The 17041-nt window shown below is 38.1% G+C and overlaps 1 protein-coding gene across 1 annotated transcript in view; it reads right to left on the bottom strand.

Annotated features, from left to right (window-relative positions):
- CDH7 (cadherin 7) overlaps positions 1-17041 on the bottom strand; it is a 112743-nt gene that overhangs the window by 25839 nt on the left and 69863 nt on the right. Inside the window, exon 6 of the mRNA XM_022584315.3 lies at positions 11902-12155. Coding sequence (XP_022440023.1) covers positions 11902-12155 — 254 coding nt within the window. The remainder of the gene's footprint in view (positions 1-11901; positions 12156-17041) is intronic.

Genomic DNA, 17041 nt, shown 5'->3' with positions numbered 1-17041 from the left:
TGAAATAATGCCATTTGTAGCAACATGGATGGACCTAGAGATTATCATACTAAGTGAAGTAAGTCAGACAGAAAAAGATGTATATCATATGATATCACTTATATGTGGAATCTAAAAAAGTGATACGAATGAACTTGTTTACAAAACAGAAGCAGACTCACAGACTTTGAAAACAAACGTATGGTTACCAAAGTGGAAATGTAGGGGGAGAGATAAATTAGTAGTTTGGGATTAACATATACGATATAATCAACAAGGACCTACTGTATAGCACAGGGAACCCTACTCAATATTCTGAAAAGAGTCTGAAAAAGAATGGATATATGTATATGTATAACTGAATCACTTTGCTGTACACCTGAAACTAACACAACATTGTAAATTAACTATAATCCAATATAAAATAAAATTTTTTAAAAAGTAGAATGCCTCAAATGACATAAATATTTTGGCATGTAAAGGATTTTCTCAAAATATCTCTATCTAAATATTAGTAAATAACTACCACTCTACTCGTATTCTTGTTCAATTATGCTATTTTTGATTCATATACAAAATTCACCCTTCCCTCATTAATGACTGTCTTCAAATGCCCTTGTCTTTCTAGGTGGGTGAAATAAGGACTCTCATTTAAAAACATAATTACACAAATGAACAAATGAACAAACATAAACACACCCACTTTCAGAAAGTATTCTGTTTCCGTAGTAGTTCAACTACAAATCATCTACCACTAGTCTGCTATATAAAAAGATGCAAGAAACTTGAAAGAGAAGGCATAGGAAAATGTTACAAAAAAACTGACCACAGATCAATAAATATTGTTTTCGTGCAGCAACAGGTATTTGAGAATATTACAAAGTTATTTTTGATGGCTTCTGTTTTCTTGATGGCATAGGAGACAAGGTTGTCAGCTGAGACAGAGAGGAGAAGGTGGTTCGAGGAGGAGAGAAAATTCTTTTTTTAGAAGAGACAAAAATGCATATACTAGGGAGAATATAATGGAATAGCTGAGCATCGTGGATTGCCCCTTTGAGACTTATGTCCATTGACTTAATGTAAACCCAGTCATTCCGTTTGTCTGTCTTGCTTTGTTCTCATCTAAGTATTCGAAGATGCATAAAAAGGAGAGGGTTGGGTTTAACCAGTCATGGACAATGAGAGGAGAGGGGGGTTAGGAGGATAAGGGTACCAACATGTGAGTGATGATAATGAAGGTCCACGGTCTCTAAGTTTGTAAGAGAGAACTGAGGAAATAAGGGAAGGCAGATTGACATCGAGAAGATTCTGGTAGCACCAATCGGTGGTGGGACTTTACCAGGATGCAGAATTGCTGGAGTGGGAAGTAGCTGACAGAGAATGAGATGCCTGAAGTCGATTTTCAACAGTAGTAGTGTATCTATGAGAGTTAGCAAGCCAAGGCTATGTTCATAAGAATCTATGACAAAACTGAGGCAGAGAAACAGATCACTAAAGCCAAGACGACCAAGAAAGTGAGAAGCCAAAAGTGACGGTGGGGAGAAATAAAATAATCTGCACACTAAAATCCTCAACAAATCAGTGTGATTACTATATATTTGATGGTTGCTAGCAACATGAAAGATTTTGAGTAAAGTATGGTGATGCATTCTACAAAAGAGTTGAGAGTTTGAAAGGGAAAAGAAAATTAAATAGTTTGAAAATGGCAAAGGCAGTACAAAATGTACTCGCCCTCACCTCCAGGATCTGTGCTACATGAGATATGAGAGGAAAAATAAATCTTGAGTTTCCCCATACCCTCTACTTAGCATCCTTTTATTGTAGCTAAGTGTCTTTATTCAAATCAAAATCAAACCATTCTACTTGAGCTATCCATCCTATCTGCTGACCTCAAGAATGTTTTTCCTGGGATTTGGATCCCTTTCCATCTATATAGCGTTTTTTGAATCAAAAACATGTGTGTTTTCTATTTTAAAAAACAAATTTCTTCCATTTGTGTCAAGTTCATCGTTGGCCTCCATACTGTCAAATCCATGGTTCACTTTTCTGTTCTTTTATTACTTTCTATCTCATTTAAATTTACCGCAATTGACCACTGACGACTCCTCAAAACACATTCTCCTTCTGCCTTTATTAATACCACGTATTCCCTGTTGTTCTCCTACCTCACTCTCTGCTCCTTTCAGTCACCTCGGCTAGTTTACCCTCCCCTTTGAGACCTCTGACTACTCGCACTCCCCCAAAACCTTTCCCACGGATTCCCTTCTCTTCTTGGAAAAACACTTTTCCTTGCAACTTACAGAGTCCTATAGCTTAACTCACTTCTATATTTTTGATGACACCTACATTTATATAAAATCTCCTTGGCCAACCAAACTTACGTACTGAATTACTTAGTAGAACCACATAAATACACAATGTGCACTGAAATGTAACATGCCCAGACCGATGTTGTCTCCTAGCAACGCCCAAACCTCCTCCTCCCTCACGCGTTTCCACCTGAGCAAATGACACTACCAGTCACTTGCTTACTCAAACTAAAAACCTAGATTTGTTTTCCTTTCTTGTCCCTGCATCCAAGTTGTCAATAGTACTTGACGGTAGATGATATTCCAAGCTACCGCCTACTTTAGCCTAGACTTTGCATCTTTTTACTCCTTATCAACATACTTCAATTCTTATTGTCTACAATCTACTTCCCACACAACAGCCCTGCAAACAAGAAATGAGTTTATTTAATGTTAAAAATAGACTTTAATTCTCAATTACATAGAAGACCTAGATTTTCTCCTCTGAAATGTTGCTTTAGTCAAAACACTATATGCCAGTATTTCATAGTATTAACGTATTCTCTATGTATGCAACGATTATACATATATAATTATTTAATTATATGTATAAATATATATTCTATGGATATATATATAATCCAATGGTAATAGAATAATTAATATTAACGTTTGACATGAAGATTGTAACTCAATACCCATGCACTCATGCATCAATCGAGCCAGTACTAAAAGCCTGAATTGTTCATTTTTTTCAAACTACTATGGTAATGTTTGTATATTCAGGAAAAAACAGACTTTTAGATTCTTACAAAGCAAAAAGGCCTTGAACTTGGCATATATCTGTCTTAATGAGTTCATGTAATCCCCCACTGAGCTAAAATCAATAACTAAAACATTTGCCTCTATTATCAGTAGTATCAAAACTCTCAGCATTCGAATAAAGGATATTAAACTTGAGAATTCATTTAATATGTTAAATATCTCCAACTTCTGTTCACCTCATAGAAAAACCCCTATATCTTTTGGGGATATAGTTATCACCTATGCTTCTATAAATTTTGAGAACAATGGACACCAAAGTTTCTATCATCCAAATATTAATTATTTCTAAATCATAAACTCTGTAGCTTCCACTTATAACTTGAGTGTATCTTTATTTTTTATTTCTTTTAAACTTTTTTCTTCCAGTTTTATTGGGATATAATCGATATACAGCACTATATAAGTTTAAGGTTACAGCATGATGATTTGACTTACATACAACATGAAATGCTTACCACAATTCAGTATATTTTTAAATAGTTATAACTCTTACTTAGCTTTCACTAAATAGCCTCATATATATGTATTTGGTATTTTGTGAATTATTCTGATATTCTTATGTCTCCCTTTCACTCATTCATACATTCAGCAATTAATCTGGAGGACCTGCATGCGACGCTCTATCTCAGGAAATACAGTATATAAACAAAATATTTTGAAAGGCAGCAATCTATAATAAGTATTTAGGAGAAAACCAACAAATTGCTATTCTCAATGAAGGAAACTGGGACAGGTGTGGGAAGAGACTGAGGAATTATCTTGAGAAGAGGCGGAAACCTGGGCAAGGACCAGGAGTAGACAAACCATGGAAAATAGTCACAGTGGTTATTGTATTTCTTAATCACAAGGACTTGAGATACCCCCAGTATTAAAGGGGTTCCCTATTTTCTACCAGCCCCTCTGGACATGCAAAAAGCGAGAATTTATGTGTGAGACATTAGCTAATGATAAAGTTACCTGAAGGGGGGAAAAAAAATCCTTAACCAAGAGAAATAAAGAAAATATGGGCACTTTTTAGAGTGAGCGGGGGAAATTGTCTCTGAATTAGAATCTGGGAGGGCTGAGTGAGCCAAAAGAGAGAAAGGGTTCTGAAGAAGTTGGGAGAAGCACACTCTTTGCAGCTCCGGATCTACTGGCTTAAGGACAGAGAAATACAGTTGCCTGAATCAATTAGAGGCTGAACAGGAAAGAAAAAGACTGGTGCTTCTCTAATCATGGCCCAAAGTGACCTTTAAAGCAACTTCTGCTGCAGGTAGTGGTGTGCACTCACAACGATCCCTCTAGTTTCCATACATTACAACCTAAAATACTTGACCTCTTGCACTGTATGTTGGAGTGACCAATGAAAGAGATCACTTCCATATTTTTGCAGCACCAGCAGTTAAAGCTTCTGCCCTCTCCACTTATTATGCAGACACCTCCAAATCTCAATAACCAGCCTCAATCCTTTTTCTGAGATTTCCTAAACTACTCCAGATACCGGCAACATCTTCAACTAAAGCTCAGAATATCCAAAAGCAGATTCATCAACCTGTCCCTCCCTCTAAATATACTGAGAATGTAAAACATATACATTTTTTCCTAATCCTCAAACAGCTATGTAAGGTCATGTGTGACAGAGACTTTTACTTGCACGCCTAATATCCACTTGCCCTTAGTTCTTACTAACAGATCCCTGCTTTCGTTGGAGGCAACCATGTGTCCAGCTGAAAAACTACACTTGCTAGCCTCCCTGTAGATGCAGTGTCCTTATAGCTAAGGTTTAACAAATGAGATGCAAAAGAAAGTTGTGTTGAGCATCACTGAAAAACTCCCTCAAGGAGACGACAGAGCTGCTAATTCAACTGGCATTTGATTTTTGCCCCTTCCCCTCTATCTCATGTGGGACATGAACACAATGGACAGCAACCCAAAAGTCATCTTGTAAATATGAGGTGATGAGTGCCTGACACAAGAAGCCAAGCCCTTGATGACATTATCCTGCCAAATTGTCAGTCTTTGACTGCCTGGCTCCAGACTTCTCATTGGTAAGTCATTAGCGTTAAGCTTTGTTTCAACCAGCCAAGCACAATTTCTAACTAAGGCAAGCAGGTACCATTATTGCTGTATTTCAGTATTGGACTTTAAAGTCTCACAGCTGGTTGTTGATGGAACCAGGATTCAGAACCGTGTGTCTGAACCATCTTTCCAGTATATATCACATCGCACATAGATGAGCTTTTAGTCTCTACTACCTACAACTCTAGAATTCAGCCTCTTTTCATTTTTTTTTCCACTGCTCTATCCAAAACTCTAAGACAGTTACACTGATGTATTAATTGATTAAATGACAATATGGTGTGTATCTCCACTGGGGTGCCTTTCCTCGTGTTGGCCCTTCTTTACTCCTATTTTTTCCTCCTTCCAATTACTGTAGTCCTACAACTCCTTAAAGACAATCCTCTGTCTTGGTAAGGCACCAAGCCTTCCCAATTACTTCAGAAATCGAGCCTTTTTAAGAAAGCCTGCAGTACATAGGGCCCATGGACTTCACTACCAGCTCCCTGTGCTGCACCACCACGAACCACAGACTGGGCAACATTTATAGCCACAATCCTGCATCAAACCTACCATACTAATTTGGGCTTTTCATTCGCCATTTGTACTCTTCTGTTTCTTTATCTGCAAAATGAGAAAATTTTACAAGATGATTTCTCATTTCCAGATTTAACACTGGATTTTTTAAATAAGTTTTCGCCTAAGATCTCTCCTCCAGCTAGATAACAAGTGGGGACCGCATCTTATACATCTGAATATCCTCCGTGTTCTGTGCATCTGAAACAAAATCAATCCCCTAATAAATGCCTGTAGTTACAAGTGCTGCTGTTCAATGAGCTGTGAGGATCGACTAAAATGGCCCTCTCCGTATTCACAGGCAGTATTCGTATCACCCAGCTATGGCTATGCATGTTGATAATCACAAATAGAGTATGAAGGTGAGTGGGCTACATTAACACAAATGCTACTCCCTATATGGAAAAGATAACGTAATAAACGCCGACAAATCTGATCAATAGAAATAACTGAATCATTTGAGTTGAAACCTTAATCGCTTAAGAAATTTATGCACGTGTGCATGTGTGTGTGTGTGTTGCTACAAGCAGTGTACAGGTTTTGATACCGAACTTGCTAAAATCCTAGAACCACATTTTCTAACTGGAGTCATGTTTGTTTATAACAGCGGAACGTTAACGCTGGCCTTATAGGGCTCTAATGAGAAATAAATTACTTCAAAATAAGCTCTTGAGTTCAGTACTTAGAGGTGCCATTGTCTGCAGCCTCACCCCCTTCTTCTGATAATGGCAACTCAATTCGCCCTTGTGGATTTCAACCTTCCCAATCTCATGCAATCTTGATGGGACTCACCATGAAAATGCCCAGAACTTCCTGGGTAAGAGATGGACACGTGTCCTAAGACAGGACTAAAAAAACTTTCCAAGAAATGTGAACCTTAAACAGAGCCATGAGGAAAAAAAGGTGCCAGTGGTGCATCCACTGCCACGTTCAGAAGACACTGTCAGCTCACTCCTGCTGCTCGTATTTATAGAGAAACCTTCCTCCTCTCTTTTCTGAAGACTGGCTGTTCAACCTTCCCTTTAATTCTGTGAGATATTCACATAATTTAGATTAAAATAATATGTACAAATACATGCATGTATACAAGCCACTTAAAGTACACACTGAATTATTCAAACACCCCACATGTGCTCAGACTAGTCATACTACGTAATGTAATATCCGATACTATTTTATCCCCTTTTTTCTGAGGACATACCATACCAGGAATGCCAAAAGAGCCTGCAGGTGAATATTATTATCATCCTTGTATCCTTGAACATAAATACAACGCTAGCTCTGTATCTGGATTGTTAGAAATGCTGAAGATGATCTCCATTACTTCTCAATCACCCTTCTTCAAATCTGATCTTATTTGTAATAATATGTTTCAATTCATTGGCTGTTTTAACCACAGGGACTTTGGGCTCGCTGTGCTGCCTACAGAAATAAATGTGCTGATTTCATAATACAGCACTAGACTCTTAGGATATAACTACATAAAACATAAACAGACCTTACGTCTGGCTTGTCCAAATCCTGCCATCCCTCGAAGTCCAGCTCATGCATACACCCCTTCAAATGAAGTCTCATGTCCAATCACCTTGGAGTGATTAGTATTTATCTCACAATTTACCCTCTGACGGAGCTGCCACTTTTTCCCCTTGTATTGTTTAACTCTTATGGAATCTTATTTCTTCAGCCAGATTGTAAGTTCCTTGAGGTGAGGGGAAACGTTTTATTCATCTTTGTTTTTCCTGTATTTTCCCAGTGTTGTGCACAAGGCAGGTTTTTAATCAATGTATGTTGATTCACTGATCAGTCTATGGATGCTGACATGAAGAAGTAAGTCCTCTGAACACTAGGCTGTGCTTACAGTTTTTACCATCTTACTGATGAGAAACACAGAAGCAAAGCTTTTACTCTTCAGAAAAATGATGAGAATCAGCGGAACACAATCTGTCCTTCCAAGTTCAATAGATAGAGCCTGATATTTGGTAGTTGGGGCCAAATTTTACATGAAATGGTAGGCAACTGCATAAAAAATACAAAGCCAGAAACATGCCGGCCCTCAATTACCCACTTTTGCTTTCAAAAATCTCTCTTTTTTTTTCTACGTAATCTCAAGTATTACCTAATTTCCAGCTTTGGCTTCTAATTTTCATATCAGGAAAGAGGACGGCAAAGTGCACATGAAATGCCGGGCCAGGTAAGCCCTCCGGATAGTGGGCAAGCTGTAACAAGACATACCAGTTCACAAAGGTGTTATATTCTGGCCAGCCGCTGGGCTCCGGGTTCATTTAATCTTTCAATCTACTTTTGCTATACTTCTTTTTTTTTTTTTTGCGTTACGCGGGCCTCTCACTGTTGTGGCCCCTCCCGTTGCGGAGCACAGGCTCCGGACGCGCAGGCTCAGCGGCCATGGCTCACCGGCCCAGCCGCTCCGCGGCATGTGGGATCTTCCCGGACCGGGGCATGAACCCGTGTCCCCTGCATCGGCAGGTGGACTCTCAACCACTGCGCCACCAGGGAAGCCCTGCTATACTTCTAAACAGTCAAATGGAACCAACTGGTAAGGTTCCAACAGTAATGTAGATGCCCTCATCTTCTTTTAAGGAAAGGGCAGATGCAAAGAGGTTTGGGTTGGTACATTAATGGAATAGGTAAAAAAAAAAAAAAAACTAGGCAAGGCATGGGTCATATGGGAAGAAGATCTCAATTTACCTTGCTGGAGGCAAGTACATGTATTTCTTTCTAGAATTCTAATCTCTTGCCCCATATATCAGAAAATATTCCAAATGTAAATGGCATATGCTAGATTTCAGTATTACACTACAAAGAATGTCAATGAATTCAAACACTAATTATCCACCCTCCCATACTCTTTTACAATTCAAATACTATTGGGCTAATTTTAACGATGAAACAAATACTGCTTTTCCATTCCTTTAAGAACTACGATACTCTTAAAGGTGCAGAAGCGCAAAGCTCACAACTGTAAGAGTCTTCAGCTTCCATCTCAGCCTGGAGATTCACGTTTCCTAGGACCTCGGCAGACTGTGTGATCTACTCCTCCACTGGCCTCTGTTAAGAGGGCTTACATTTTGATAGTTACTTGAGTGCCCAATGCAAATACATGTTTATGTCCATTAAACGACTATGTAATATTTTCTACATATTGGAAAATATGTGAATACAAACCAACGTTCAATACAGATTGCCAATACAGTTGCTTGTAAAATATGTCTCTCTTCATTTTTATTGACCTTGAAATAAAAATGCCATGAAAACAATAAACTATAATAATAGCGATGTACAATGATAGTACATCCTAATAGTTTAGTCATGACTGACAGTTTAAAAGCATCTGTTATTTTCCCTTTCTCACTTAATCTTCAAAAACCTTGGGACAAAGCAGGGATTAAGTGTTGCTTTTCCTTTTTACTGGGTTATATGGAAACTTAGGAGGCTAAGTGACATCCCCTAGGATACTCAGAAAACAGCAGTGCTGGGAAGAGAACAAGTCTTCTAGAGAATGTCACTGCTAGGAGTACCCATCAACTCACCAAACTACACAACGAGGAGGCTGGCCTCTTATAAGAGATCATAAATGGATAGGAAAAGAGAAATATGTGAGAGACAAATTCAGAAACAAATAAGCTATGAGTGATTGTTCTGACCTTATGAAAAATAGTGCAAGGCAAAGAAATGTTGCAAGAATACAAGCATTAAGCCTAAGTCAAGAAATTCATTTTACAAAAGCAAAAGAAATATTCACACACACACACAACATTTCAGTTCACTCTGAACAAAATCTCTCCCTATTTGTGCAACTTAGAGATTAGAAAAGGATGTATGAGGTACTAACCTGAACTTTCAAGGTCACCTTGATTAGTTCTAAGAAAATAAAAATGAGGTAAAAATACAGCGCTGGCCAGCTGCTCTTTCATTGATGGAAGTCACAGAGATCTTCACCTCCAAGGTCAGCAGAATGCAGCCTTTGGCCCTTTCTATCTCTGTGCTTCAGGGAGCAGACACAGAACTCACTTCCCCTCGAACTCAAGTCACTACCCACTGGGTCCTACTCTCCCTTCTCCTTCCCCAAGTTATTATATAACATTGCATTTTTTCCAAATAAAATATTATTAAAAGTGAGATATTTACACTGAAAGGCTTTAACAGGATAATACACAGGAAATGGGTAAAGAAAAAAATTTAAAAATAAGATTAAAATATCAATACCATAAATCAAAATTTTCTTAAATCCTCTCACTCACTGAAGTACTGAATTGTGATACATATTAGTGTGTCTCTTTATTTTCCCAGATCCTCAATTTCATGAAAGCATTCTCTCTTTCTCCCCAGTAAATTAAGTGATTTAAGCAGAAGTCAGACTACCCTGAGTAGCTGATGTATGACTACGATTGTACTGTGGTTGGTTGTTCTTGGGGGGAAGGAGACAAGTATGTCACTAGAGTTGCAATGCGATAACAAAACCCAAATTCACATTTGTGCACATCAGTAGGACTCGGTAGATGGAGCTGAGCTTAAGGCAGGGAGCTGTTTGACAATGAAGCCTGGGCTATTACAGGGAGGAGGCGAAGGCTTACTCCATCTGAGTACATCTGTGACCCACAGATATTCTAGTGCACAGAAGGCTACATTCTTAGAAATGGTTTATGACCACTGCATTAAGAGTAAGATAGCCTCCATATAGCCTGAATTTCTTGTAAAGACAGAGAAGCAATGAGTATGACTTCATTTTTGGAATCAAAATTGGTTTATACCAATTCTTTACTAGGCCATGATATTACTGTCAAACAAAAGAGAAGGAAAGGAGAGTACTAATTACATATACACACACATATATATGATTATTATTTACATATAAATAATAAAGTAATATTTAATATTATTAAATGTGTGTAATTATTTATATAAGTAATAAGCCTAAATTGGCTTATTATTTTAGGAGGAAAAATGAATATGAGCTCTTCTTAACTAAAAGTCATTGTCTAATGTATAGATATTTTTCTTGATACTCTGTAAGCAATGCCCAGACTTAGTTCAGAAGTTAGCTCAGAAGCACTTAGCAACATTAAATATCAGTTAAATCTAAAAGTTAGATCTGTTGTTAGCTTTTGTAATCAAAATCCAAACCATGACACTGAAAAATATTACTTACGAACCCAAATTAAGACATGAAATACAATGTAATTTCTGGTATGTTCTATATACTCAATTAAATATTATTAAATATTTACTTAAAAAGACGTGCTTTATTATGGGCTTCCCTGGTGGCGCAGTGGTTGAGAGTCCGCCTGCCGATGCAGGGGACACGGGTTCGTGCCCCGGTCCGGGAAGATCCCACATGCCGCGGAGCGGCTGAGCCCGTGAGCCATGGCTGCTGAGCCTGCGCGTCCGGAGCCTGTGCTCCGCAACGGGAGAGAGGCCACAACAGTGAGAGGGCCGTGTACCGCAAAAAAAAAAAAAAAAAGACGTGCTTTATCATATGCACACACACAAATACATGCATATACAAAAACATGCATGTAGCGCTCAGATTGTAAAACTATAGTAAAAAGTGTGAAATGGAATGTTGTGATATTTTGAAACGCTTACATATCATCATTCTGTTAGTACTACAGAGTTGGTTATAACGATGTGTCTACTCTCTCTACAGGACTATTGAAAGACATTTTTAAATAGTCCTTATATAGAGATATGGTATTATTTTATTTTTTGTAAGTGGAATTAATAAACTAACAAACATATACTATCCATATAGACCAATATACAAAAGGGGTTGCTGAAAAATTAACCTCTAATTTAAATTGTTTATAAAATTAGTTTTCTAACATCTGCATTTATCCTACAACAAGGACATGCATCACTTTCTCTCTGAACACAGTTTGTGTTGAAAGAGCTCAGGATAACTGGCTGAATAGGCACATCAGCTCTGCTTGTGGATGACAATGGTGCCTAAAGACACTGCCACACAATAATGGCCTTGGATAATCAGGAGACACATTTTCGAATTACTAAAATGTTGCATTGTTCTGATGTTGTTTCACTTCTGCAGCTATGGCTCAATACGTATACAAAACTGGTTTTTGTTAGCTATGACCCCAAAGCATCATAACGTAGAGACATGAGTTGTGAATAAAGGCACATTGTTGCAAAATTACAGAAGAGGAGAGCAATGAGCTCTTACCTCACAGGGCTGTTGGAAGAATCTGGGTCGTGAGCTGCTACGGTCCCAATGATATTCCCAACTTGGGTAGCTTCCGACACCTCCATGGGGTACAGGGGTGACGAAAATACAGGGGGCTCGTCCACGTCTTCCACAATTATCTTCACGGTTGTCGTGTCGCTGAACGGTCCCAAGCTTAGAAAGCGAGGGTCGGCATCTCTGTTTGCTGCTTCTATCCGTAGCGTGTAACTTGTTTTGGCTTCAAAATCCAAGTCCTATAAAGAAAGTTGTTAGGAAAATTAAATTACGGCAAAGCAGAGCCTTTTCATTCATGCACGTCAATAAGCATAGTATGGACTCAGCCAGGAAAATGCACCGTCAGCATTCCAAAGTAATAAATAATAATGCCAATCAGAATCCTTGCTGCTTTCTGGCTCACAGACAATGTGGTAAGTACATCTGAGCTAACTTAATCCACTCTGCTGCGGTACATTGCATGGGCAAATGCAGGTCTTTAGAACATTATTTCAATGACAACTGCTATGATTTTAAAATCTTTTCCGAGAGGACCTCAAGGTAGTATTCTTGAAGCATGTAATTTAACTGCAGAATCCAGGGGTGCACATTAAAAAGGAAGAAAAATATAACTTTCCGTTAAATTTCTCATTTACAAGGTCATTTTCATTGATTTGGGGGACTCCTTTACAATCCTTAACTTTCAAGTGTTCCAAATGCAGCTGTAGCAGAAGAGGTGGCATATCGAGGTTATACAGCCTGAACACATAGCTGATTCTTCTTGATGAAGCACCCACTGTTTCTGTCTTCAGTATTCTGCCATCAGTATACACTGTCTCTCTCTCTCTGTCTCTATTTGTATTAGAGAGTTGACAGTTATATTCTAGAATCACCATTCTGCAACTTTTCAACAGGATTAACATGCTAACACTTTTCTCAAAAACAGTGACCAAGTCAAACCATCTGGTAGCTTAAAAAATTGTAAGGGCAATTCAATGTTGTACTAATGAAGCACCATTTGTGAAAAAAAGAATTCTATGCCCAACAGGTAGAACTTGTCTGTGACAATCACATGCTTCTCTTTCTTCAAGGGGTACAGAGAGTCCCAGCTTGTTGTGACTTTCAATCTCAATCTCACCACTAAAAAACTGTCCCAAAATATTTGTTACATTTAATTATATAAAAACAAAAACTTCAGAAAGAAACCAGTAGAAATACTAGCACATATAAAGCATAATTTACTTGTCATTTTTACGTGTTATTTAATTAAAAAGCATTAAGAAAAATGGGCTAAAATGTACTGCTGAGAACTGTAATCTAAATTTATCCATCATGTGTATGGGCGTATGTCTGCTATATATGCTATATATATGACAAAATGTACATACCACTTATATAAAATATAATAACACATATATATAAAATATAAAAATATATACTATATGTGTGTTTCCACATAAATAGGACATGAAGAGATTCCATGGCTCATCTCTTTTATTATATATGAAAAATACATAAACCAATACTCAAAACAGGCTCACAATATCTAGGCCAGAGAGCACTTTACTCAAATGTTTATCTGCTTAACAGCTGTCTCATCTAGTAGATTGTAAGCTCCAAACTGTTTTGTTCAGTACTAGCATTCCCAGAATTGCCTATTCTGAATTTGGTACGTTGAAAGAACTCAATAAATTCTTAATGAATTAGGAAAAGCTAGAATGTAGCTATCCAGGCCTCAAGAGCCTCAAAACGGAACTACACCTTTGCCCCAGAGAATCCAGATGGCTGAAGTGGGAGGTAGAGGAAGAAAGAACCAGGTATATTGTTTTTCTTGACTATAAAAAACTTCATATGATTACTGTGGGAAAACCAAGTTTTAATTCTTATCTGAGGTCTCACATGAAAATCCTGGGGCACGTGCTATACAGTGCCATAAACAGCACCTTATTAATAAATTCAGTGGTATTTTTATGAGGCTACCTTTTTTTGTCTATTATCTAAAAATATTTCTACCCCAATGGTCTTCAACCAAAGGTAAGAATCAGAACCACTCGGGAACTTTCCAACACATTCCTGGCTCCTTCCAAGAAGATTTTGATTCAGCAGACCCAGGATGAGTCACAAGCATATGTATTTTGAAAAGGCTCTTCAAGTAATTGTGCTGCAAATCCTCTTCTAAGAAACTTGACCTCTTCGTTATAATTTTCTGGGGCCTATACATGTAATCCGATATTTAATTTGGGTTCTGCTAAAAATAAAACAAAGCATTCTTATTTACCTAAATGCATTTACTTAAGACACTCTAAACATACTCACACATAGCATGAATATGAACCTATTCAGTTTGTGGTCTTTTTTATTTTTACTTTTTGGCCACGCCATGCACCTTGCAGGATCTTAGTTCCCCAACCAGGGATTGAACCCGCGCCCTCGGCAGTGGAAGTGTGGAGTCCTAACCACTGGACCTCCAGGGAATCCCCTCAGTTTGTTCTTATAATATTTATAAAACTGATAAATTAGGAGAGAAATATTACTTTTATATATTATGTGTCTATGTAAGATAGACTATGTAAAAAAAAAAACCAAACACCCTGTTTACCATCTCCTTTTCAACTGACTCAAAACCACAACTTTTTTTTTTAATTTAATTAATTTATTTTTGGTTGTGTTGGGTCTTCGTTGCTGCACGCGGGCTTTTCTCTAGTTGCAGTGAGCGGGGGCTACTCTTTGGTGCAGTGCGCAGGCTTCTCATCGCGGTGGCTTCTCTTGTTGCGGAGCACAGGCTCTAGGCGCATGCGCTTTGGTAGTTGTGGCACGCAGACTCAGTAGTTGTGGCTCGCGGGCTCTGGAGCGCAGGCTCAGTAGTTGTGGTGCATGGGCTTAGTTGCTCCGTGGCATGGGGGATCTTCCCTGGCCAGGGATCAAACCCGTGACCCCTGCATTGGCAGGCTGATTCTCAACCACTGTGCCACCAGGGAAGTCCAAAACCACAACTTTTAAGATATTCATTCCGGTTTACCAAAGGGACAGCTAGTCCTTCTGTATTCAAGTAAAAGTTTGACTGACTTATGAAAGAATAATTTACATTTACTGCACAAATGAATGCAATTATTTTATGGCAACTTGTTTTTTTTTAAATGTGTCTAAAAGGCAACAACATGCAGTAAAGACATCTGGATGCTGCCAAGTCATAAAGAAACACAGGATCACGCGTGATGATTGGTTGCCTAAAAGCTATTCTGAAAATCGAGCAATGAAAGAATTCATATGAAAGCCTATGAATCAAGGTTCCAGACGGAAGGAAGTGCCACACAAAATGATTTTCAGAGCAAACCGGAATCAGCCAGACTAGTTTGCAAAGAAGGGTGTGGTGTGACAGATAGGACTGTTAAGCAAATTGAAGAAAAGGCTTTTGCAATAAAATGTTAATTCCTGTTTCTCTTATTGATTTCTACAAAAGCAATACGTTCCATAACTATTAGATTTAATGAGCAAGGTTATACTCGGCGAAAGAAGTTAAAATAATAACTGGGGAAGACAAAGAAGAAGGAAAGGGAAGGAGATAAAGGTAATGTCTAAACAGATTCTATTCAATACTTGAAACTACGTAGCATTGGAGACTAGATATATTTGGAAATTTGACCAAAACACAGTTCAAGCTGCAGCTCACAAGAAAATAAATATGTAGGATTATTAAAGAACCTGAAACCAATTATTGTCACTTTGACCCAAACTACAGATGCCACAGAGAAGTTGCTTTTTCATCTGTCAAGTGATATCTATGTCAGAGATGCTGAAAGAGAAAGCAGCTTGTTGGACATACTCTTTCCTAAGCTATCAGATAGGGTTGTTGAAATGTATTGCCATCAAAGGATGATGAACTTTAGGACTGAAACAGTAAGCATTATAACTAAGACAGTGGTCAGCAAAATTTCCCTGTAAAGACCAGATAGTAAATATTTAGGCTTTGCAGGCACCATGTCCTTGGCCACAGGTAATGGACTAGCTTGGCTGTGTGCCAGTAACACTTCATTTACAGACACGGAAGTCTGCTGAATTCTATCTTTCACGTACCCTTTTTTAAAATTTTTTTCAGTCACTTAAAAATGTAAAACCTTCCTTAGCTCTTGAGCTGTCCAGAGACAGGCAGGCAGTTGTTTGCCAATCCGTGGTCTAAGGAGCCCCAAATAATATGCTTCTCTTTCCAGATCAGAGGTTCACCCCTCTTCCTCCCACCTTTCCTTTTTACTACAATTAAAATGAACTATTCACTATAAATAGCATACTTTGTCCCTTCTAGTTTGTATCACCTGCTGCTCCCTCCTTCTCATATAACTTTGTCTGCCATTTTTCTTACTGAAATCTTTTGGAGACCAGCTATTTTCTTCTTTATGAGTGATCTCATAATCCCCTCACCTAAAACTAAAACTTCTTTATATTTATAGAGAGCTAACTCCAAAAAAAAGTTTTACACACACCTTTAATGTGCATTTTAAAAGACAGAAGAAGGTTGGTATTATTGAAACTAAATAGCAAAGAGCTCCAGTGAAAGCCCAAAATTTTATCTGTACTTAGGGGCAGACACACTACGTGAATTCCAAGCCACATCTGTCCACCACCCATGCCGTTTCTGCTAGAACAAGCAGGCATTGTTCAAACTCTAAGAGCAATTAGGGACTCATGGTGTATGGCATTATCACATCTAGGTATCTGCCTACCTCACCAAGTAAGCAGGGTTGCTGTAAATTGTTTATAAATTTAAAGCAGCTGGAACAGTCATGGACCCAGAGTAATTACTGTATAAGCATTTGCTGTTACTACTATACTATTATTAGCGCCATGATTTCCGGCTAGATTATGATCAAATCAAATGGAAAGTAAAGATTATGTCTTTCTCTTCTGCTTCCCCCATGACACCTCGGCCTATATCTTTGGCAAAGTCAGTTTATAATATTCATCCGTTACACTCAAAACAATTAACTATCATAAACAGTGGAGACTCATTAGTTCTCCCCTGCCATTTTTAACTTCCTCAATAGTAAAAACCTAAGTTAAAATATCATCTTGAATTCATTTAATAAAATCATTACACTGCATTTTTCTTTCTGCATATAGCTCGCCTTCTGGTCTATAGCCAAACACGCTC

Source organism: Delphinapterus leucas, chromosome 14 (genome assembly GCF_059928025.1).
Source record: "Delphinapterus leucas isolate spDelLeu-1000000601 "Yukka" chromosome 14, BTC_Dleu_Yukka2, whole genome shotgun sequence".
Lineage (NCBI taxonomy): Eukaryota > Metazoa > Chordata > Mammalia > Artiodactyla > Monodontidae > Delphinapterus > Delphinapterus leucas.
This window is presented reverse-complemented; position numbering and strand designations above follow the sequence as displayed.